Genomic DNA, 25456 nt, shown 5'->3' with positions numbered 1-25456 from the left:
ACTTATGCTGAACAGAAACAAAATTACTTAGCAGTACTTTTTAAGCTTACTGTAATTTTTCGGTAGAAATTATATTTACGCAAACTGGTTGATTTTTCATACTACTATCAAAACCCAATACATTTTTTAGAGAGAAATAATATCATAGCGATTCATAGCAGTCCTGGCTCGTACTTTGTTCTGGAAATTGTTAGGGAGTCGCAAGATATATGGCCATCAAGTTTGGTCTATGATTTCTTGTCTGATTATGCCTTAGACTAAAAATTTATTTAGAACCAGCTGGAGACAAATTGGTTGTCTTATTACTATAGATGAATAAACATACAAAACTAATTACGGGCATTAAGTTCGGTCTTTGATTTCTTGTCTGATTATGCATTAGACTAAAAATTTATTCAGAATCAGCTGGAGAAAAATTGGTTGGTCTTATTACTACAGATGAATAAACATACAAAATTAATTATCTTTAGATTCCATTGTTTATCATATGATTATAATTTTGCTGTCAATGAATATCCCCTTTTATTGAATATTATGCAATTATTTAATAAAATTTTACGTTCCAGGTCTTCCCGAAGTGGGGTATTCTCTATGGCACTAATGTCTGGGATATTTGCAGCCTTAGGGGGTGCTTTTGGAAAGGTTGCTTTCTGTGAAGAATGTAACGTCCACATCTTGGAATTCGTATATTCATCAAAACCGACTGGTTGGGTAAGTCATTGTATTCAGCTAACTTGAAATTAATGGAGTGTGATCTTTAGCTTGTCTTTAACACATTTCTTAGAGAAATCAAAAATTACTAGTACCATAGGCAGCGTAGTCATGTTCGATTGTTTAAGTCAAATAAAAAACAATTTTTTTCAACTGAAAGTAAGGAGCAACATTAAAACTTAAAACGAATACAAATTATTGCGTATGTGAGGGGGGTTACTCCCCCAAAACACCTCGCTCTTTACACAAAAGTTTTTTAGCACTTAAAAAAAACAACTTCCTATTGTTCTAATTAAACAAACATAGTGTTTCAGGAGTCGTTCTTAAAACATTGGGACAGAATTCAAACTTTAGCGAAAAGAGCGAGGTGTTTTAGAGAAGCAACCCCCTCATTTACGTAATAATTTTGGTTCGTTTTAAGTTTTAATGTTGCTCCTTACGTTCAATTGAAAAAACTTGTTTTTTATTTAATTTCTGATCGTTTTTTAAATAATTCCAGGAAATATGGCTACTCCTCCATGGAGAAATACCCCTCCCAAAGGAAATCCCCCCCCCCCGAAAAATGTATGCATACCTCCTAAAAACAAATAGCCTACTATACGTAAACAACGTGCGAATTTTGTGACTTAAAGACCTTTCCCCAGGGGCTATGGGATGGTTGTGATATCCCCAAAGGCATAGTTAAGTAGTGTCGCCACTCTGCTTTCAAACGCAGCCCTGCCCCAGGTTTCAAGCGCAGCCCTGTTACGTCATGTCATTCCTGGCAAGCTTCCTCTGAGAGCCCCTATTTCTACCGGTCGGCTGGCAAGATTCCCCGGATTCCAGGGGTTCCAATATTGTTTCAGTATTGGGAAGATTCCCAAAAACTATCCCTGTTTGCAGATGTTCTATTAAAGGGAACACAGCTGGTAAGATTCCCACGACACACCCCTGTTTAAATGGTGAGATAGGGAAATTAACATGGAAAGTCAGATAAGTAGAGCTTCTAGTCCCTCGCACCTGTACAATACGGTTAGCTGGCAAGATTCCGATGACAGCCCCTGTATCCAGGTGTAATATGGATGATCTAATTTCATGTAACCTCGCGTCAGGATCTGTGGGGAATCTCCACTTGTAACTTAACAACAGCGCAAACCTTATGTAACGACGGCGCACATCTTACGTAATGACAGTATGCACATCATTGTCACATCATACTTTTTTGACATTCCATTTTTCGTCGAAACCTTCAAGGTATTTTTTTTCTTCCATTTAACTTAGTGACGGTGCACACCTTAAGTAAGGTCAGCACGTTGCTTACTGACGAGGCACATGTTGCGCAATGACAGCGCGCACATCACTGTCACATAATACTTCTTAGACATTTTATTTTTCGCCGTAACGTTCAACGCGTTCTTTTATTCTTTTTTCTTTAGTTCTTTGTCCTCGCTGGGACTCGAAAGGTCAATTTCTTTCAAATGGAACAGCGCCAGAAGCGACAGGACTAGCCTGCTATCCCCAGTATATCGCCCTGGTCAATATACTTTAGAGATAACCTATTGCGTGTGAGAGAAATTCCCATATTTCACCTCCTAGAATGAGATGTTTCTTGCACCTGCGATAATTGGCATGCAGACGGAGAATATCTATTCCTGGACACTATTGTTTCCAATGCTTTCTTAGAGAACTATACTAGATAATATTCTGGATTGTTTTTAATGTATTTTTAGTTGTGAAGACGAAACGGGACTGCAAGACACATGACATAATACTCTATTGATTCTTTTCTTGGTTTTATTTTCTCCCAGTTTTAATCCAGTGACAATTTTAGAAATGAACGTGCCCCCGTACAGCATTTCCGCCTCTGAAACAGGAGTTTTAATATGGCTAAAGATTTTTGAATCAATTAATTATCTCAGAATTTTCACGCAATATCTTTTTTAGCTTTTTTTTAGCTAGAATTGTTGTTTCGTACCACAAATCGCCAAAAAACACCGCTTTACTGGGGGACAGACTTTTTTGGCTAATAAAAAACGTATGTGTTAACCCTTATTTTATAGGACTACCTGCACCTATAGAAATGAATCTGCAATCGTACGGTATTATTGCCTCTGAAACTCGAGGCTCAAAATGAGTATAGATTTTCGAATCAATTAACTATCTCGGAATTTTCACGCCTTAGCTTTTTGGTTTTATTTTGGGTGGAATTGCTGTTTTACACATGATTTTTTATTTTTCTTTGATGATTTATTTTTTTCATGAAACTTAATTTATCATAATATTTTTCTTCGTGAAACTTGTTATATGTTGTTGTTTTTTCTTCGTGAAACATGATACTTGTTGTTTTTGTTCGAAAGTAAGTAGACTGAATTTAAGCAAACTTAAATCGAGTTTTAAGCGAAAAGTAAGTAGACTGAATTAAAGAATTTATGCAATGGCTGTGCATAAATTCTTCATTTTTAGTCATATTGCGTAAGTTTTTTTATTCAGAAAATGAACAAGTTCACAAAATTCGAGACCAAAGTGTAGAAATCAGGCCCGATCCTGGAAATTGAGACCAAACCATAGAAATCAGGACCAAACCGTAGAAATCAAGGGCAAACTTTAAAATTTAAGGCCAATCTCTACAAAGATCCTGACCGTGGTGGTAACAAGAATATATATATATATATATATATATATATATATATATATATATATATATATATATATATATATATATATATATATATATATATATATATATATATATATATATATATATATATATATATATATATATATATATATATATATATATATATAATTTATGAATTCGTAAGGATTTCTATGTGTTAGTCAGGATTTTTTAGAGATTGGCCTGAATTTTCAAAGTTTGCTATTGATTTCTATGGTTTGGTCCTTATTTTTATGATTTGGTCTGGATTTCTAGGATCGAGCCTGATTTCTACAGTTTGGTCTCAATTTTTATGAATTTGTCCAGATTTAAGGAGGATACCATTAATCTCTACAGTGTGGTCCCGATTTTCTATGAATTTGTTGGATTTTCTATGTATTGGTCATGATTTTTCATAGGTTGACCATGATTTCTATAGTTTGGTCTTGATTTCTAGGGTTCGGTCTTGATATCTATGGCTTAGTCTTGATTTCTAGGGATATCACTGATTTTTATGAAGGCGTCTGGATTTCTGAGCATTGGTTACAATTTCTAAGAATTTCTCCTGAATTTCTTGCATTGATTATTATTTCTGGGGGATTTTTATAGATTTCCAAGGACCAGTTATGTTTTCTACAGTTTTGTCTTCGTTTCTCCGGTTTGGTCTGGATTCCTTGGGTTGATCCTGATTTTTTACAAAATTGTGAGGGTTTCCATACAACACTTATTATTTTTATTATTCCTTCCAGATTTATATGCATTGACTATGGTCTTTATGAATTCGTAATAGGATTCTATGTATTAGCCAGGATTTTATAGAGCTTGGTCTTGATTTCTACACTTTACCCTTGATTTCTACTGTAATTTTGATTTCTAGGGTTACCCCTGATTTCTACAGTTTGCTCTTGATTTTTAGTTGTCAGTGTTTCTTTGTATTGGTAATGATTTTTAAGAGGTTGACCTTGATTTCTACACTTTGGTCTTGATTTCTATGGAATGGTCTTTATTTCTTTGGTGTGTTCCGGAGTTCTAGTGTTGACCCTGTGTTGTAGAAAAGCACCTTATGATTTTTCTTGGAACGCACTGCCTTTCATGGCTTTAATATTTCATAGAGACAAGGCACAATCGGAGGTAAAGGAAGACTAAAACTTATGTTCTATACACGAGTCGCCTTTGTCACGAGTGGTCATACACGAGCATGACCGCTCACGCTAACCTAAGCTAAATGAACCTAACTTAAAGGTAGTAAACTTAATGTAGTTAACTGAAGTTACACTTCAGTTCTCTTCTGAATTTTTAAGAGAAGAGAAGAATTAAAAGTTCCATTCTGAATTTTTCCAAAGAAGAGAAAAAAATACACTTCAGTTCTAAGATTTCCTAAAGAAGAAGAAATTCCACTTAAGCTCGGAATTTTCTCAATGAAGAGAAAGAAGTCTCACTTCACTTCTGAATTTTCGGTAGAGGATATAAAAATTTATGCTTCTATTCTGAATTGTTTCTAAAGAAGAGAGAAAGTACCACTTTAATTCTGAATTTTCTCCAAGAAGTGAAGACAAGTTCAAGTTCTCTGCTGAATTTTCTCAATGAAGAGAAAAATTTTCGATGTTCAATTGGAAATTTTTTCCGAAGAAGAGAAAAAATGTTGAATTTCGACTCTTTTTTTCCAGAAAAAAACAAAAAAGTTACACTTCAATTCTGAATTTTTTTTAAAGAAGTAAAAGCTCCACTTTATTTCGGAATTTTCTCAAAGAAGAGAAAAAAAAGTTAAAGTTCTCTTGTGAATTTTCTAAAAGAAGAAATAGAAGTCTCACTTCACTTCTGAATTTTTGGTAGAAGATAGAAAAAGTTATGCTTTGATTCTGATTTTTTTCCAAAGAAGAGAGAAAGTTCCATTTTATTTCTGAGTTTTCTCAAAGAAGAGAAAATGTTCCAGTTCAATTCTGAATTTTCTCTATGATGAGAAAGAAGTCTCACTTTGTAGGAATGATTTTGGATTATGACTGGACTTTTGTATTCTATAATAAGTATTGGGGGTTGATGTTAGAATTTCTGTGGAAAAAAACTTGCTAGTTCTAATAGAAATTTGTTGCCGTTATCATAAAATTGTCACTTCTGATATAAATTTGTTATCTTTGACAGAAAACATGCTAATACTAGAAAATATTGGTTACTATGAAAAAAACTTACTAGTTCTACGAATAATTTGTTCGTATTAAGTAAAACTTTTGTTAATATTAAGAAAAACTTGTTACTTTTAAGGAAAAAATTGTCAATGTCATGAAAATCTTTCTATTTCTAAGAAGAAAACTTGTTACCATTAACATAAAATTGTTACTTCTAAGAAAAATTTGTTACCTTTGACAGAAAAAAATTCTACCATTATGAAAAAAATTGTTACTATTAAGAAGAACTTGCTACTTCTACGAAAAATGTCTTACTATTCAGTAAAACTTTTGTTATTATTTAGAAAAATTTTTTTAATTATAAGAAAAAATTTGTTAGTGTTAAGAAAAAATTGCTACTTCTAAGAGAAACTTGTTACCATTAATAGAAAATTGTTACTTCTGAGAGAAACTTGTTACCTTTGACAGAACACTTGCTAATATTATAAAAAATGTTAGTATCGAGTAAAACCTTTGTTCGTATTAAGAAAAAACTTGCTACTTCTAACAAAAAATTTTTTAGTGTTAAGAAAAAACTTAGTATTTCTAAGAAAAACTTGTTACAAATAACACAAAATTGTTACTTATAAGAGAAATTTGTTATCGTTGACGGTAAACTTGCTACTTCTAAGAGAAAATTTGTTAGCGTTAAGAAAAACTTCCTACTTCTAAGAAAAAAAACTTGTTACTATTAACAAAAAATTGTTACTATTAAGAAGAACATGTTACTTTTACAAAAAATTGGTTAGTATTAATTATAACTTTGTTAGAATTAAGAAAAAGTTTTTAATGATAAGAAATAATTAGTTAGTGTTAAGAAAAATTGCTACTTCTAGGAAAAACGGCTTATTTGAAGAATATAAGTTTTAGTCTTTATTAACCTTCACAAAACGCGATTATGCCTTATTGTCAAGAAATATTAAACCCTAGAAACGCTAGTGTTCGAGGAAAAATCATAATCCCTGACGCTCTTACAAAGCAAGAAGAGACAAAGGTAACTCGTGTATAGAATATAAGTTTTAGTCTTCTTTTACCTCCGATTATGCATTATCGCTATGAAAGTGCGGTGCAAGAAAAATCACAAGGTGCTTATCTACAAGACAAACCATAGAAATCAAGACAATGATTAGAATTAATAGGAAGAATTAATAGAAATCATAAGTGTTGTATGGAAATGCTCACAAATTTGTAAAAAATCAAGATCAAACCAAAGAATCTCAACCAAACCTGAGACATCAAGACAAGGCTGTAGAAAACATAACCCGTTTTGATCAGAAATCATGATAAATGCAAGAAATTGGAGAAATTCGTAGAAATCATAACCAATGCTTAGAAATCCAGATGAATTCATAAAAATCAGGGGTATCCCTAGAAATCAAAACCAAGCCATAGAAATCCAGACCGAACCCTAGAAATCAATAACAAACCATAGAAATCATGGTCAACCTCTAAAAAATCGTGACTAATACATATAAAATCCAACAAATTCATAGAAAATCGGGATCTCACCATAGAAATTAATAGCATCCTCTTTAAATCCGGACGAATTCATAAAAATTGAGACCAAACTGTAGAAATCAGGCCAGATCCTAGAAATCCATACCAACCCATAGAAATCAGGACCAAACCGTAGAAATCAATAGCAAACTATAAAAATTAAGGCTAATCTATAGAACATCCCCACCAATCCATAGAAGTCTTCACGAATTCATAAAAATCAAAGCCATAAGTGTTGTATGGAAATCCTCACAAATTTGTAAAATAAGATCAGGATCAAGACAAAACTGTAGAAAACATAAACGGTCCGTAGAAATCTAGAAAAATCCCCTAGGAATCATAATCAATACAAGAAATTCAGGAGGAATTCATACAAATCGTAACCAATGCTTCGAAATCCAGACGAATTCATAAAAATCGTGACCAAACTGTAGAAATCAGGGTCTATCCTAGAAATTCAGACCAAACCATAGAGATCGGGACCAAACCGTAAAAATCAATAGCAAACTTTAAAAATTAAGGCCAATCCCTAAAAAATCGTGACTTATACACAGAAATCCTTTCCAATTCATAAAATAATAGCCAATACATAGAAATCTGGAAGAATTAATAAAAATCTTAAGTGTTGTATAGAAATCCTCACAAATTTGTAAAAAAAAAGGAATCAGGATCAACCCAAAGAATCCAGACCATAACCAGATACATCACGAGAAAACTGTATAAAGCATAACCGGTCCGTAGAAATCCAGAAAAATCCCCTAGACATCATAATCAATGCAAAAACACTGGAGGAATTCATAGAAATGCTAACCAATGCTTAGAAATAAGAATTCATAAGAAATCAGGGGTATCCCTAGAAATCCAGACCAAACCATTGAAATAAACACCAAACTTTGGGAATCATGGTCAACCTCTAAAAAATCATGACCAATATATATATATATATATATATTTTTATATATATATATATATATATATATATATATATATATATATATATATATATATATATATATATATATATATATATATATATATATATATATATATATATATATATATATATATATATATATATATATATATATATATATATATATATATATATATATATATATATATATATATATATATATATATATATATATAAATATATATATATATATAAACACTTTGAAATTACCGTTTTGCGCAATGAAAAAACCTATGTAATATGACTAAAAATGAAGAATTTATGCACGGACAACGCACCGGTGAAAAGTCGAATTCTTTAATTTGGTCTACTTACTTTTTGCTTAAAGTTCTGTTTAAATTTGCTTAAATTTGGTCTACTCACTTTCGAACAAAAACAACAAGTATTATGTTTCAGGAAGAAAAAACAACAACATGTAACAAGTTTGACGAAGAAAAATATCATGATAAATTAAGTTTCCCGAAAATAATAGATCATCAAAGAACAATACAAAATCATGTGTAAAAGCAATTCTACCCAAAAGAAAACCAAAAACTATTTTGTGAAAATTCTGAGATGGTTAATTGGTTCGAAAATCTATGCCCATTTTGAGCCTCGAGTTTCAGAGGCAGTAATACCGTGAGTACTTAAATTTGTTTTTTTTTAAAGTAAAATATTTAGAGTCGGGGACAACTCTTATCAAGGGGGAAGTATTGTGGTGACGCTGTCTATTTAAGTAGAAATTGGATTTTAGTAAAAACATTAAGACGCAAATACAAAGTTTTTGCAAATAAAAAAGGAAAATGACCTTTCGAGTCCCAGCTAGGACAAAGAACTAAAGAAAAGAAAAGAAAAAGAAGAATAAAAAAAACTCGTTGAAGGTTTCTGCAAAAAATAAAATGTCAAAGAAGTATTATGATGTGCGCGCTGTCATTACGCAACATGTGCACCGTCATTACGCAACGTGCCAACCTTACATAAAGGGTGCGCCGTCATCAAGTTAAAAGAAGGGAAAAAAATGCCTTGAATGTTTCGGTAAAAAATGTAATTTCAAAGAGTTATTATTTGACATTGGTGTGTGCACTGTCATTACGTAAGATGTGCCCCGTCGTTACATAAAGTGTGCGCTGTCGTTACGTTACAAGTGGGGATTCCCCACGGGTCCTGACGTGAGGATACATAAAATTGCGTCATCCTTATGTAATTTCAAAGAAGTATTATTTGACGTTGGTGTGTGCACTGTCATTACGTAAGATGTGCGCCGTCGTTACATAAGGTGTGCGCTGTCGTTAAGTTACAAGCGGGGATTCCCCACGGGTCCTGACCTGAGGATACATAAAATTGCGTCATCCTTATTACCCCTGGATACGGAGGCTGTTATAGGAAACTTTCCAGTTTACCACATTGTACAGGTGCGAGGGACTAGAAGCTCCACTTATCTGAATTCCTATGTTAAATTCCCTATATCACTATTTAAACTGGGGTTTGTCGTAGAAATATTGACAGCTGTGTTCCCTTTAATAGAACACCTGGAAACAGGGATATGTTGTGGGAATCTTGCCAATACTGAAACAATATTGGAACACCTGGAATCCCGGGAATCTTGTTAGCCGACCTGTAGAAAAGGGTGACCGTATTGCCCAGGTGTCAGCGGCTAGTAGAGGTCCACTTGTACACACCTAATGGGCCGTTAGAGATCCCATGTTAATTTTCCTATCTCACCATTTAAACAGGGGTGCGTCGTGGGAATCTCGCCCACGGGTTTTCTGATGCACTGAATCTGATGGTGTGATTTTCATTAAGATTTTATGACTTTTACAGGGTGTTTCCTCCTTTTTTCAAAATTCAGGCAAAATTTCTCAGGCTCGTAACCTTTGATGGGTAAGATTAAAGTTAATGAAACTGAAATCAGCATAGAACTGTAATTCTTTTGATATATCTATTGGTATCAAAATTCTATTTTTTAGAGTTTCGGTTACTATTGATCCGCGTCCCTCCTTACTTACAGTTCGTTACCACGAACTATTTGAAAGAGAGAAACAAAAAAATCAGTTCCTGTCCCTACCATTATATTATATTACATGACGTAGGAGGGGGGAGTCTCATTCCGCTTATTAGCAGAAAGAATGAATCCTAAATCATGGGAAAAATTTAGCCAAGTTATGTCTTGCCTACAAGGTTTGTATAACACATACGGCAGAAAGTCGTTTTTATCATTCTTACTGGTGATCTTCATTGTAACATTGCTTGGTAAACGTGTACTTTCATGTACTTGCAGCAGGAAATGGTGTTTCCGCCTCACCCAGCATCTGAAGAAAACATCTGAATGAAGGTTTCCCATGATGGCCGGTCTTTTGCCAATGCTCCTGCATACTTTAGTGGAAAATTCCAGCTAGCTCCAGATCATGCTTTACTAGTGACCAACAATTTTTTAATCGCCCCCTTTTTCTTTTACACCATGTTGAAAAGAGTTTCGTAAGAATTATCTGTTTAATGAGGCTGTTGTTGGGGCGACACAATACGCGTCCAAGCCAGCGGAGCTTGGTGATGCTTGAGATTCTGTCGATGTTGAAACATCGTTGGGGGATATTGTCGTTCGAAGTCTGATTGGTTTGCTCAGTAAAGCAATCTAATGACTGAAATCTTTCTATATATGCTTGACAATGTTGATCTTATTCCCAACCGTTGTGCATATACCTAATTACACTATTCAGGCGCAACAGGCTCGTTAAATTTTATTCGTTGCCCTGTTGATACACAAGTAGTTGGTAATATAGATCTGGACCAGAGCATTCCTGTATCTGATCGCTTTCTAGTTCTAATTTCTTCCTATTACCTCAAAGTATCCCAATAAAAGATAATAAGAGACCGAATGGGTTGTTTCAGCAGGTCTACAAAAAACACCGATATGGACACTTAGAAATATGTTGCAAATTTCTCTTTATCTTAAATGCAAAACCCGTTTTTCTTCAGGAAATCCTGGTGCTGACACATGATAGATCATACAATCAAGAACAAGTGATCATAACTATCTATTGTGTAAAAATTACACAGGCTCTTCGTTCTTCTTCTGCGCCGAAATAGAAATTAAATCATGGCTCCGAAGCTCTGAAAGGTCACTCAACTCAGAATCAATCATGTCAACTTCCTTAAATTTGGTTTTAATTTACGGAATACAATTGCCATCTTAGGTCCAACGCAGTAGATCTATATAATTAAATAATTTCTTAGACCACACTGCTTTTCCATTAAAAACAAAAAAAAATTTTAAACAAGAAAAACGGTTTTTAATTTTCTATAAAGCAGTGAAATACAAAACAATTAATTATGCACAAAAGCTCCGAAAATTTCGGCCCCACATCCGGGAGCCTCTCTCAACGGAAAAAAAAAAACTTAACTTACATCACAATAAAACATACTAAACACATAAATAGAAAGAAAAAAAAACAAAAGAAAAAATATAAATTAACAAGAAACAAACCTCACATATTAATTAAACCCGTCGATGCACTGAATGTACATATTGATTCGACTCGGCTCCTCCCAATATATAAATTGAAATATATTAAATAAGCACTTCCATGCACTGAATGTCTATAATGATTCAACCCGCCTCCTCCCAGTATATAAATGAAAATCTATCAAAAATGAAGAATATATTTATACTTAGACCAAAACAATAAAAGGTCAACTAACCCCCGGCCCATAACCCCTAATTAAATTTCACAAGTTCATCAACCAATTTATGAATTATAAATTGAATGGATTCGTTTGGTTGCAAGATTAGCTGCAGTTCGTTTACTTTTTTCATCATTTAACCCCTTCTGACCTTTGTTCGCAGGGTCATCTTTCGTTTCAGAAATATTATTAAAATCAGTACTGGTTGAATATCTTGCCTGCATTTTAATTAAACTATTATAAATTGAATTGATCCCACAGTCCCCTTCATCTCTATTTATACTAGTACCCCCATATATTATCTTTTTTATTTCTATAATTTCCCTGAAGCTTTGTAAAAGTCCTACACACGTATCTACTATTTTTGTTTGATCAAATAAAATAGTGTGATGAGGAAAATTATAAAGATTCTCTGCAACAGCTGACTCAAACGTTTCTGGTGTTTTGTTTTGTTTTAGAGCGCAATCTATTGCATTCTTGTGTTGTTGTAGCCTATTTTCTAAAGTTTGTTGCGTTCTTCCCACATAAAATTTACCACAGGAACATGGAATTTTGTATACTCCCTTTTGCAAATTTCTCGGTACCTTGTCTTTCCCTTTATTTAACAACGAGCTTATATTATGTCCTGATTTAAATGCTGTATTTACATTATGTTTTTTTAATTCTCTTCTTAATTTTTGTGATAAAATTGGTATAAAAGGCAAAGTTATGTAATTTGTTTCTTGATTTGACCCATCTTCTTCTAATATTTTTGGTTCCGTCAACTTTTTTTTCCTTTTTTCAATTATTTGAGAAATCATATTTTCCGGATAGCCATTACCTATTAGAATATCCTTAATAAAAATTAGTTCATTTCTTATGTATCCTGGTGATGCTAATTTTAATACCCTATCCAGTAAAGAAATAACCAAACCCCCTTTTACCTGGATTGGATGATTTGATGTGAAAGACAAATAACGGTTGTTACAAGTCGGTTTACGGTAAATTGAAAACGCTAGTTCTTTATCATTTTTATGGATCAAAATATCTAGAAATGGTAACTTATTCTCTGTTTCCTTTTCAATTGTAAAAATTAATTCTCCTTCCAAATTATTTAAATTTTCAAAAAACCTTCAATTTCTGATTCCCCGTAATTCCAAATAACTAAAATATCATCCATATATCTGCCCCAAAATTTAGGTTTTAAAAAATATATTTCTATAGCTAAATTTTCAACATACTCTACATAAATTTTTGCTAACAACGGACTTAAAGGCCATCCCATTGCTAAACCCCTAATTTGATGGTAAAAATTATCTCTAAACTTGAAATAGTTAGTATATCTGCTAGTTATTCTGACTAAATTTTCGGGAATTGAACTGGAAACTATATTAAATTTAGTCAGAATAACTAGCAGGTATACTAACTATTTCACGTTTAGAGATAATTTTTACCATCAAATTAGGGGTTTAGCAATGGGAGGGCCTTTAAGTCCGTTGTTAGCAAATATTTATGTAGAGTATGTTGAAAATTTAGCTATAGAAACATATTTTTTAAAACCTAAATTTTGGGGCATATATATTAATGATATTTTAATTATTTGGAAGCACTGGGAATCAGAGATTGAAGGTATCTTGGGGGATTCAAACAATCTGGGAGGAGAATTAATCTTTACAATTGAAAAGGAAACAGAGAATAAGTTACAGTTTCTTGATATTTTTATTCATAGAAATAATAAAGAACTAGCACTTTCAACTTACCGTAAACCGACTAGTAACAACCGTTATTTGTCTTTCACATCAAATCATCCGATCCAGGTAAAAAGGGGTATGGTTATTTCTTTAGTTGATAGGGTATTAAAATTAGTATCACCAGGATACATAAGAAATGAACTAATTTTTATTAAGGATATTCTAATAGGTAATGGCTATCCGGAAAATATGATTTCTCAAATAATTGAAAAAAGGAAAAAAAAGTTGACGGAACCAAAAATATTAGAAGAAGATGGGTCAAATCAAGAAACAAATTACATAACTTTGCCTTTTATACCAATTTTATCACAAAAATTAAGAAGAGAATTAAAAAAACATAATATAAATACAGCATTTAAATCAGGACATAATATAAGCTCGTTGTTAAATAAAGGGAAAGACAAGGTACCGAGAAATTTGCAAAAGGGAGTATACAAAATTCCATGTTCTTGTGGTAAATTTTATGTGGGAAGAACGCAGCAAACTTTAGAAAATAGGCTACAACAACACAAGAATGCAATAGATTGCGCTCTAAAACAAAACGAAACACCAGAAACGTTTGAGTCAGCTGTTGCAGAACATCTTTATAATTTTCCTCATCACAGTATTTTATTTGATCAAACAAAAATAGTAGATACGTCTGTAGGACTTTTACAAAGCTTCAGTGAAATTATAGAAATAAAAAAGATAATATATGGGGGTACTAGCATAAATAGAGATGAAGGAGAATCTGGGAACAATTCAATTTATAATAGTTTAATTAAAATGCAGGCTAGATATTCAACTAGTACTGATTTTAATAATATTTCTGAAACGAAAGATGACCTTACGAACAAAGGTCAGAATGGGTTAAATGATGAGAAAAGTAAACGAACTGCAGCTAAGCTTGCAACCAAACAAATCCATTAAATTTATAATTCATAAATTGGTTGATGAACTTGTGAAATTTAATTAGGGGTTATGGGCCGGGGGTTAGTTGACCTTTTATTGTTTTGGTCTAAGTATAGATATATTCTTCATTTTTTATAGATTTTCATTTATATACTGGGAGGAGGCGAGTTGAATCATTATAGACATTCAGTGCATGGAAGTGCTTATTTAATATATTTCAATTTATATATTGGGAGGAGGCGAGTCGAATCATTATGGACATTCAGTGCAAGGACGGGTTTATTTATTATGTGAGTTTTGTTTCTTATTTATTTATATTTTTTCTTTTGTTTTTTTTTCTTTCTCTTTATGTGTTTAGTATGTTTTATTGTGATGTAAGTTAAGTTTTTTTTTTTCCGTTGAGAAAGGCTCCCGGATGTGGGGCCGAAATATTCGGAGATTTTGTGCATAATTAATTGTTTTGTATTTCACTGCTTTATAGAAAATTAAAACCCGTTTTTCTTGTTTAAAATTTTTTTGTTTTTAGTAGATCTATCCACAAATTATCGATTTGAACGGCGTTTTCAAGAAGGTTTATAAATCACTGTGAAATTTAGCTAGAAAATACTTGAGAAATTCCAACTGCTATTGTAACTTACGTTTGATCTAAACTCAATATACTAAAAAAAATTCCCTATCCCAGAAAATTACTCTCACGGAAAATTCTGCTAAATGTAGAACTGAGGAGCCAATGGGTAAATAAGAAGAACGAAGAAAGGAGCATAATTGTACATCAGCTATTATAAAGGAGGAGTGATGGGTCATTGTGTAGGAGGGGGAGGGGGCAGATGCCTAAAATACCATATTTCAATGCCCAAACTGTCAAAATCTTCATGAGCCCTCTGATAAATACAGGAAGGGGTATGGATGGCGGAGAGGAATAAATTTCTTATTTCCCTTCAGAGAGACTAAGCCTGAATAAGGGCGCTGCGTCATACCTCCTTTTTCATTACAGACAAACGTATTGGAATCTGTTGTGTGTCAAACTTGCTGCTCAAATTTAAGCAGGAAATTTCAAGGATAAATGTTGTTTCTGTTCTTACAATTTTAGAATAGAAAAAACAGTGAATTGGCTATAAAGATGAAATTTCAAGGATAAAAATTATTTTTGTTCTTACAATCGTAGAATAGAAAAAACAGTTAATTGGCCATAAAGGTTGTTTGGAACTTTGGACACAGAGGAGACTTGGTTGTGTTCCACTGAAACTTTCAAAATTTGATAAGACAGTGAAAATGTGTAAAAACAGAGAAAATTACCTAAATAGACATGAAATAATTGAAAATGGTAAAACTATTTCAACTGATTTTGAGAATGTTGCCGTTTATTTCAAAAAGTGATAAAAATCTGTGTTCTAGCGAAAATTATTGTTGATCCAGAATTACTGATAAGCAAATCTATTTTCGCGGCTGTTGTTCAACACTTTGTTCCCCAGAAAAGGCCTATAATAAGTCAGCCTTAAAAGCAACAGAAATTAACATTAATGAACAAATGTAACCTAAAATTTACTTAAAGTAAAACGAACGGTCAAAGCAAAAACTAATTATTTTTTTTAAGAAATTGATGAAAAAATTACCAATAAATGTTTTGAAACTGTTGCGTAAGTATCAACTTTTTCACCTTTGATATTGATACTTAAATAACAGTTTTGAAACATCCTTCGGTAATTTCTTAAGAAATCTTTCAGTCAACTGTGGTTTTGTGCAATAGTGTTTTAATAAACTTTTTAGGAAAAAACTCAGAATGGATGGGAGGGAGATTATCAACAAGAGGATGGTAGACAAAAATTACAGGGGTGCGAGGGCCGAAGGGAAGAGCATGGCTCAAGCTAAGTGAGACAAAGTTTATGAGGGCTAAAGGCCAGATTGAGTTTAATTGAGTTCAAATTAGAGTAGTGTTAAATTTCTGACTATTTCGGTACTGAAGTATTCTATTTTACCTAACTTACATTAACTTGTCTTCCCGTTTAATTTCAGCCTATTTATATTCTTCAAGGAATTTTCATTATTTTGACCATATCAACTAATGGCATTATGATGGTGATTTTCTTCCGAGCTTTAGCGGCAAGTGATACAACTTTTCTCGTAACTGCTACGAACAGTGCAGCTAATTTTGTCACAACAGTGAGTTTTATATTCTGTTTTTAAGGCCGCTTATCTTTGTTACTGTTATACTGAAAAATACCTGCTATCCCACTCCAATCACCGTTGTAAGTTGTTGTTCTTATAGCATTTGGGAGGGAAAAAATCAAGCTTTAGCGTAACGAGCGGAGGGTTGATGAGGCAACAGCCCTCATATGCGGAAAAATTTCTTCTCGTTTTAATTTTTAATGTTAGTTTTCGCTTTCATTTGAAAAAATACTTTTTTCTTGCTTCTGTTCATTTTTAAAACCATACACAGGATTACCCTAAATACGACGTGGGTTATCGCCCCCTCAAACCCACCCTTTTCATAGAAGTTAAATTTTCGCAGAAGAATTCTTCAACAGAAAAAACTCATTTAACCGTAATTTCTTTTCAAAATAAAGTATTAATTTCGAAATGAAGTATCACCTCTGCAACAAGCTTTAGCTTCCTCTACAGTCATAGTTCAGGCTTTACCCCATATTCCCCCATGCGTATATTGTTTCTAATTAAGGAAGGTCAGGAGTTACATCTGTCATTTTTTGAATATCTCCAATTTTTCTAAAGCATCTCTCATGGATAGTTTGAAAATTTGTGTTTGAAATGCCTTTTCTAAGGCATTAGGCAGCCCTACCCATAAAAGAATCTGTTGGCCAGCACCCTGAAAGATGGTTTGCGACTATGCGATACTCTATAGTTGCTAGTTTTACTCAATCAACAGTCTGTAATAACAATTCATTTTTTATGGACTGCTTTTGTGCTTAGGGACAAATGCTATATCGCACGCCAGTAATGCCTCTTAGGCTAAAGAAATGTCCTTTTCAATAGTTCTTAGATTTTTTCCCCGGTTTTGGCATTGTTCGCGCTGTATTTTATGTTATACAAGTTAAAATGAAAGAAATCTGCAATTTCTTAAGGCATGCTTTCTTTTATTAGATCTTTGATATGATGTCGAATAATTCTATAATATCGTATTATTTTTCAGCAATTTTTAATATTTTTTTAAACAATCATAAATCACTATTAATAAAAAAACCAAAACGAACAAAAACTACAATTAATAACCAAGTCAAACTTAACTTAAAAAAAAAAAACAAAAAAAAAACAGAAACTACCACGAAGAGGAGCAGGAATAACGCCCCCTGTGCCTTCTATAGACCAGGACGTAATTTGGACTCTCCTGAAAACGATTTTAGTTTCCAGGTATGAGTTTTATTTCTCATTTCATAAAAAAAGTTACCACCATAACCAAAACTACTGAAAAGAACAGATGAGTGTGAATTGACAGTTTATAAATACTTATTTTAATTCCTGATAGTATTAATAATTTTGGGTTTATTAAAGCTATAAAGAAAAATATTTAAAATGCCTTTTTTAAATTATTTAAAACAACGGCTTTTCTGATGGGAGTAAAGAGCGAACATGATGACTAAAACAAACTAAATTATTTCACAGCTTATGCAACATCTATACATATAAAATCAAATGTGTGTGTATCCTTTACGCATTACTCGATTGTTCGCCAATCGCCAAGAATTTTAATAAGTTGTTGAGCACACTCTTGCCAAAGTTTTAGGGATAAATCCCGCCTCCTCCAAGGCCCTTTTAAAACCTTTTGCAGTGACTGGAATTAGAGAGCCCTCAACACAAATAATTGTTAGTTCCTTCCAGTCAAATTATTCACATTTTCCGGATAATCAATTAACGGGTAAGTTAATTTTGAATTTTGTCATCTAATACGCTTCCAGAATTACAAAATTTCTGAACGTGGTATTCAAAAGTTTTGTAAATCTGGTATTCAACCTAGCGCTTTTAAAATTTAAAAACACAATCCTTATTAATACGTAGGGGGAATTTTTCACAGGGAAGAAATTACCGGGGAGATTTTCCACGGGGGGAATTTTCCTTGAATTTGCTTTCTTTTAAGATTGTAGCAACTCACGACGGGTAAGCTAGTGTATTTATACACATACCTCAATTCCTCAAATAAACTAACTCGTACTATCTATTTATACATGTAGAATTTTCAAAAAGTAGCGCTTTACTAAAAACACAAGCCCACACAAAAAAACAGATGTCGTTTTATTACTGAATTAACAATATTAGCATCCAAGTTAGGATTTTGGAATAAGTCCTCAAGAAATCTCAGAGTGTCATATATTTACATTGCTTTGCATTCTAAGAATTTGCGCCTCTGAAATTATATATATAAAAAAACAACGTTTTGCATACTTGTTTCGTTGTATCCTTTCAATATTAAAGGTCCTATTAATGTATTTTTGTTAAGAATTGGCCAAAAGATTTTTTACAGTACTTGACCAGGACCGTATCCAGAATTTTTTTCTTGGGGGGGGGTTGTACAAAGGATTTTTATGGGGAGTAGAAAAATTTAAAAAACACATCAAAAATTTGTTTATATACATTTTTATCATGTTTTTAAGAGTTGGACAAACATTTCGCGAGGTGGGGTTCAAATCCCATAACCTCCCCCCCTGGATGGGGCCAAGTAACTTTATCCACTAAATGAATCAGCGGATTTAAAATACATTTAGACTTTTCACGAGGAAGCCTGAATTTATAAAAAATGAACTGAAGCTCTTTATAACCCCGTACTTATAATGAAGAATCTTTTCTTAGCTTCTTACTTGACAGGCTCCTTTTTGAAACACAGATTCTCACCGAATCTTACGAATCAAATGATGGATCTCCTTAAGCAGATCACTTAGCTTTCTAATACGAAAAAAATTCTGCAAAAGGATGGTGCCAGATGATACCAGAGGTTTTTCAATTGTGATTCCAACACAGTTCTGATTAAATACATGATTCCAAAAATACTTATCTTTTTATGGTATCGATAACATTTATAGGACATTGAGTAGCCACATTGCCTAATCAAGTTCATAAATGTTTCTGATGTAACGGTTGACTAAAAATGATTTGCAGTTTCCAAATATCAGGCTCAAAAAACAGAAACAGACAAATGCACTCAAAACTCAATTGTGTGTCAGAAAGTTACAGCTTGTTTTCATCATTTGTATTGGCACAAAGACCACAAACGGATAACTATGACTTAAGGGGTGTAGCTTTCTAAAGGGATGTAGCTTTGATATTTTTTATTCATACAATTAACTTGCTTTTAGTGCTTAAATCGGCTGTGCTTCCAGGATATGTCAATAGTTAGCATGTCTTTTTCTACTCAACAACTATAGTAGATTCAAAGCATAAATTATTTTTACTCCAAGTATAAATTAAAATGCAAGAGAGGGCGGAGCAAATCCTTCTCAAAAATGAATAATTTGTGGAATAGTTCGTAAAATCCCGTGTTTCAACCTTTGTCTTATTTACCAATAATGGCTGGTCTCAGCTACCTCTTAAGTAGATATCTATATAATACTTTGCTTGAGGCCGGTTCCTTGGCACCTTTCCAGGGCATTTGTCAAGGCCATCCTTTAGGGCACTCTTGAGGTTGAACGAACTTTATCAAGTCTATTCTCTAAGGCACTCTTGCGAACTCTTAAAAGTGACAAGCGATTAGAAGATAATTACATAGTCGAAATCTAAAGCACTTAAATTAGATTGCTTTTATAATTACAGTTTTAAAGAAAATGTAACTATTCCCGGTTTTGCATTGTTCAATCATCTGAGAGGTCTTTCAAAGAGCAATAGAAGGGGAGAGGGTGGTCAACCGGAAGACAGACAACTACAGTTTTAATGAAAAGGTAGCTATTTTAGTCTTAAAGAATAGGTAACTATTTCCGGTTTTAGATTGTTCAATCACCTGAGGATAGATTGTCATGAATATTAGTAGTACAACCATTATGGATACGACAGGTCCGCCCCTCCTCCATTTTTTTGTGAACATCATAGAAAGGAATGTTTCCACTTTCACTATTAACATGGCAGTGTCTATACTCCCCCCAACTCTGCCCATGATTTTGAACCCTTACCATAACAGTACTTTTAGAAGAATACGTATTATGAGTAAAACAAGATCCAAACCCCCATTTAAAATATTTTCTTTTGTGTTTGTGATCAAGAAATGGATAAACACGGTATCGTAATGAATATGACTTGGCCCCCTACCCCCCCTCCATTTAAAAAAATCGTCACAAAAACGTCTCGAAGTTAAAAAACCTCACATATCATCTTATGAATTAACAGTTTTGATAGATTCTCAAGAGAGATTGTCATTAAATTTAGAACTATTCCCATTATGGATACGATAGGTCCGCCTTCCTTAATTTTTTTTGTGAATGTTCTGGAAATGAGTACTTGCATTATCATAATTAATATGACTCGGTCTATATATCCCCCCTCAAATCCCCCCAAAATTTTTGAACCCAAACCTTAAAAGGACTTTTAGTAGAATATGTATTATGAGTATGAAGGGCCAATACCCCCATTTACAATTTGTTTTTCTGGCTGTGAACGATAAATGGATAGACACGGTATCGTAATAATATGACATGGCCCCATACCCCACCCATTAAAAAAAAGTAAAAAAACGTCTTGAAGTTAAAAAGAACCTTACATATCACCTTATGAATTAACAATTAAATGATAGGCTCTCGAGACAGATTGTAATGAAATTTAGTAGGATACCCATTATGGATACGAGAGGTTCACCCTTCCTCAAACTTTTTGTGAATGTTCAAGAAATGAATACATTCATTATCATAATGAACATGACTCGGTCTATATATCCATAAGGATTCTAGGAATATTTCTCTTGCCCTATCCTTATCTCAAGCAATGGAGTTACTACAATTTCTTCTTACAAAATACAAAATATACCTCGTGCTCTGTTTTACACAAAAAGTTCGATGAAAAGAAATCTACTAGTGAGGGGGTTATGGATTTGACGACGCCCATATTGGGTATACTATTGGAGCGATTACAAAAGGTCGTATACGTTTTAGGCAATGATACAACAGCCCTTAGTCATCGATGACCCAACCCCTACACTCCCTTCCCTAGCTTTTTGGTCCCTACCCCTATTTTTTCATACTTTTTTAAGTTAATTTTTTTTAACTTTTTCTTATTTTTTTTTAACTAGACATTTTTTCAACTTTGTTTACATGTCTTAAAATGAAATCGAATATACTTAAAAAAGAATGATATAGATGTTAGTCGTGATTTTTACTATTAGAAAAATAATATTTTTAGTAGCAATTTTCTTTTTTTTACTTAGAATTTTTTGCACTATAAAAATTTATCAACTTTTTTATTTATGCGGCTTTATCAATGGTTTTTCTGTGGCTGCTCATACACACTGCTCGGTTGTCTCGGTGGTACTCTAAGGCTGGTTATCAACACTACCTAGTTTGATGTATGTATTATATCAGTAATTTTCGTATATTGGAAGGATAAACACTTGAATTATATTAAAAAAAGCGAAGATGAAATATTCAAATAAAGTGTGTACACATGATAAAGTCATCGTTAAGTTGAATGCTGCTAAAGACAAATATTTGAACTATGAGACAAGTATTAGTGGGGATCTTATTGGTAATGTATGCCTGCGTTGTCATGACGCTGAGAGATTAAATTCTTATGGACAACTGGAACCATTCAACGTTGCTGATGGAGGATATGCGAGAGTGAGATATTCAGAGATGATATCACTCAAAGAGAATGAAAACAGAAAAATAATAGTTTATGAAGAGGGACAATTCTAGCGAATGGTTCTAGTAGCACGTTACTCGTTGATAGATCCTATCGTCATCTTTCCGGTGTTAGTATTCAAATGAAAACAAAGCGAAAAAGAAAGGCCTACTGTTGCACTTATATCATAAACCTTATCTTGTCTACGTGCCAGAACTGTTACTTGTGTATAAACAATGTAATAGTAGACAGTGACATCGCTGGTAAAATAAAAAGGGCATTGACAGACAGTATCACTTATGAATATAAAGATGAATTGATGTAAAATAAAGCGCGTATAACATTATTATTACCATTGATCATAAAGCAACAGATATAGTAAATAAAGCCACTAATACCAAACACGAAACACATATTGAACCTGTAGCTGATACCACAGTAAAACTTGTGAATGACTCAAAATGGATTGATGATAATTCTACTGGTTATGAACTAAGAGACGAGAACACCTACACTATCAAGAGAGAACATGATGAATGGTTTTATGGAACAGATTCTAAATGTCCAAAGTTGTTCAATGATATTAATAATGTATAAATAGTACATGTAACATATTTTTATGTTAATATTCTACATATCGTTATTTCGATAAAAATATTTTATTCATTACTTTGCTATGTTTCCATTATCTTTAGATCACGCTAGCAAATTGATGTAAAATAAAGCGCGTATAACATTATTATTACCATTGATCATTCAGCAACAGATATAGTAAATAAAGCCACTAAAACCAAAGACGAAACACATATTGAACCTGTAGCTGATACCACAGTAAAAGTTGTGAATGACTCAAAATGGATTGATGAGAATTCTACTGGTTACGAACTAAGAGAAGAGAACACCTACACTATCAAGAGAGAACATGATGAATGGTTTTATGGAACAGATTCAAAATGTCCAAAGTTGTTCAATGATATTAATAATGTATAAATAGTACATGTAACATATTTTTATGATAATATTCTACATATCGTTATTTCAATAAAAATATTTTATTCATTACTTTTCTATGTTTCCATTATCTTTAGAGTACGCTAGCAAAACGAACATTTTAGAATATTTAAATTTCTTTTTAATCTTTTCAGTTGATTGTTTAATTGGACTTGGTCAAATGGACCTCTGAACAGTCTATGCAAAATCAGATTTATTGAAGTTAAATTTACTATGATCATACTAACATTTTCCAAAAACCCCGTAGATTCTCCGAATTTCTTTTTAATCTTTTCGGTTCATTGCACTTGGTCTGATGGGCCTCTGAACAGTGTATGCAAAATCAGATTTATTGAAGTCAACTTTACTATGATCATACTAACATTTTGCAAAAACCCAGTACTCCAAATTTCTTTTTAATCTTTTCGGTTGACTGTTTCATTAAACTTGGTCAAATGGGCCACTGAACAGTGTATGCAAAATTCATGACTCCTGCCAGCAATCCGGTTTTTATAACTCTATCCCGCAATGAATTCAGATGGTTTTACGACTCCTCCCCTTAGCCATAGAAAAAAGAAACCAGCTGTGTAACTATTGGAGCCAATGAACGCTTGCACAATCAATTTTTCTGGCCTTGAATGTTAGTTACGCAATGATTTGAACCTGTGTCACTTGGATTCTGTGGGGGTCAATGAACTACTAATTTCTCTATTGCGAAACAAGTCTTTTTACCTTGAGCAAAGGAATAAAAGTTTGATGAAGTACTTCTAGTTGCACAATGAACTACTACTTTCTCTATGGCGAAAAAAGTATTTTTAACTTAGAGCAAAGGTATAAAAGTTTGATTAAGTACTTCTCTGCTCAAATACTACATTAATAGCTTCCGAGATGAGAGGACTATATGACATATAATTTATAGGTTTGAAAAAATCATCTTGTGGAATTATATTTGAATGGGCATTTTTGTTATTGTCTATGGAACTCGAAGAAATTGACTGTTATCATTGTAAAGTGAACTATAATATGTTTGAGTATGATAAAATCTTGTGGAGTACTACATTAAACCATATGAACAAACTGGAATTCTATGACAGAGTGATTACACCACCTAATAAAAGTGGTAATGAGCTGTTCAAGAAGAAGTCGGTGAAATATGCAATTTTTCGGGGTTGAAGCACTGTACGGGAAGGGTAATGTACCTAAAGATAAATTTTTAATTCAAAACTGCGACACTAGAATTCAACTTTTCAATTTAGAAGAATTTAAATGTCCTAAATTTGAACAGCCTTATCACCGTCCCGAAGACGAGATTAGGTTTTTCACGCAGTGGATACCAAAGGACATACCTGATCGCGATAAGCTCATAAGATACAGTAAAAACTATTTTACATCATGTGTCCTTGTTTGTGGATCTTTAACAGTGAACTTTAAGCATTATTTTTAAGCAAATATGTGTTTTTTCAAAACAAATTCTTTTTTAATATTGTGGCGACGCTTTCTAATTAAGTCAAATTTGGGATTTTAATAAAAAAAAACACCAAGAAGCAAGTAAAAGTTTCGAAATACCACTTTTTATTAAGATAAGGAACATATCCTGGTATGTGTATGCTTAATAGGAAATTGAGAATTCACCACTTCCTAGCTATGTGCTTCAGTGGGCAACTATAAGGTAGCGTTGATAAAATATATAAAAGATACATTTTATGGGGACGGAGCGTGATCTACTAATTTTATGCCGGACTGACCTCTGGTCCGTTGATATTAGAAATACCTTGGAATATTGTCGGATTATTGTATGTGTAAGTATCTTCTTGTATTATATATTATTGTATATTTCTGATACTGGTTGTCTCCCGGGGACCACCAACGCCAGCGGAATATATATATATTATCAAACCCTGTACTGGTCTATGTTATCTAAATACAAGTATTGTATTATAGCCAACCTTTCTACAATCTAAATTAAGTCCTTCGAATATTCCCAGCTGGTACGCCTCATTACTCAGGTCATAGCCTAAGGCACGCTACCAAAGTTTAATTACCTTAGGGCCATAGTTTATCTCCCCTATAAAGGGAGAAATTAAAGCATCAACTACAACGTCCCTCAAACAACCATACAACCACTTTACCACAATATGTTTAAGCAATAAATATCTTTAAGCTTAACCTATCTTTATTCTTTAGAATAGTTCTAGTTCATAAGTAAAATGCTACACTACCCCCACTCCCTTCACCAGGAGTCATAGATAGATGAATAGGATATTTTTTTTCCAAAGCCGGAACAGTGCCAACTGATTTTTTTCAAAAAGTCAGAGACATTTCAATGGGAATTTTTTGGGTTTTATCTATATTTCAGGAGAACCCATTGTCATTTCAGTAACATGTCTCAGAGAGTCTGTTACCAGAAGCAATCGCTTTGCAAGTTTCAAACTAAGCTATGATGAAT

At 33.0% G+C, this 25456-nt stretch overlaps 1 protein-coding gene across 1 annotated transcript in view; it reads left to right on the top strand.

Moving 5' to 3' along the window:
• Positions 1 to 25456, top strand: part of LOC148946140 (transmembrane protein 42) — a 38773-nt gene that overhangs the window by 5294 nt on the left and 8023 nt on the right. Inside the window, exons 2-3 of the mRNA XM_089098287.1 lie at positions 567 to 711; positions 16270 to 16416. Of these exons, the coding sequence (XP_088954413.1) occupies positions 567 to 711; positions 16270 to 16416 (292 nt within the window). The remainder of the gene's footprint in view (positions 1 to 566; positions 712 to 16269; positions 16417 to 25456) is intronic.

Source organism: Artemia sp. Qi Xiang Cuo, chromosome 12, assembly GCF_049724085.1.
Source record: "Artemia sp. Qi Xiang Cuo chromosome 12, ASM4972408v1, whole genome shotgun sequence".
In the NCBI taxonomy this organism is placed as follows: Eukaryota; Metazoa; Arthropoda; class Branchiopoda; order Anostraca; family Artemiidae; genus Artemia; species Artemia sp. Qi Xiang Cuo.
This window is presented reverse-complemented; position numbering and strand designations above follow the sequence as displayed.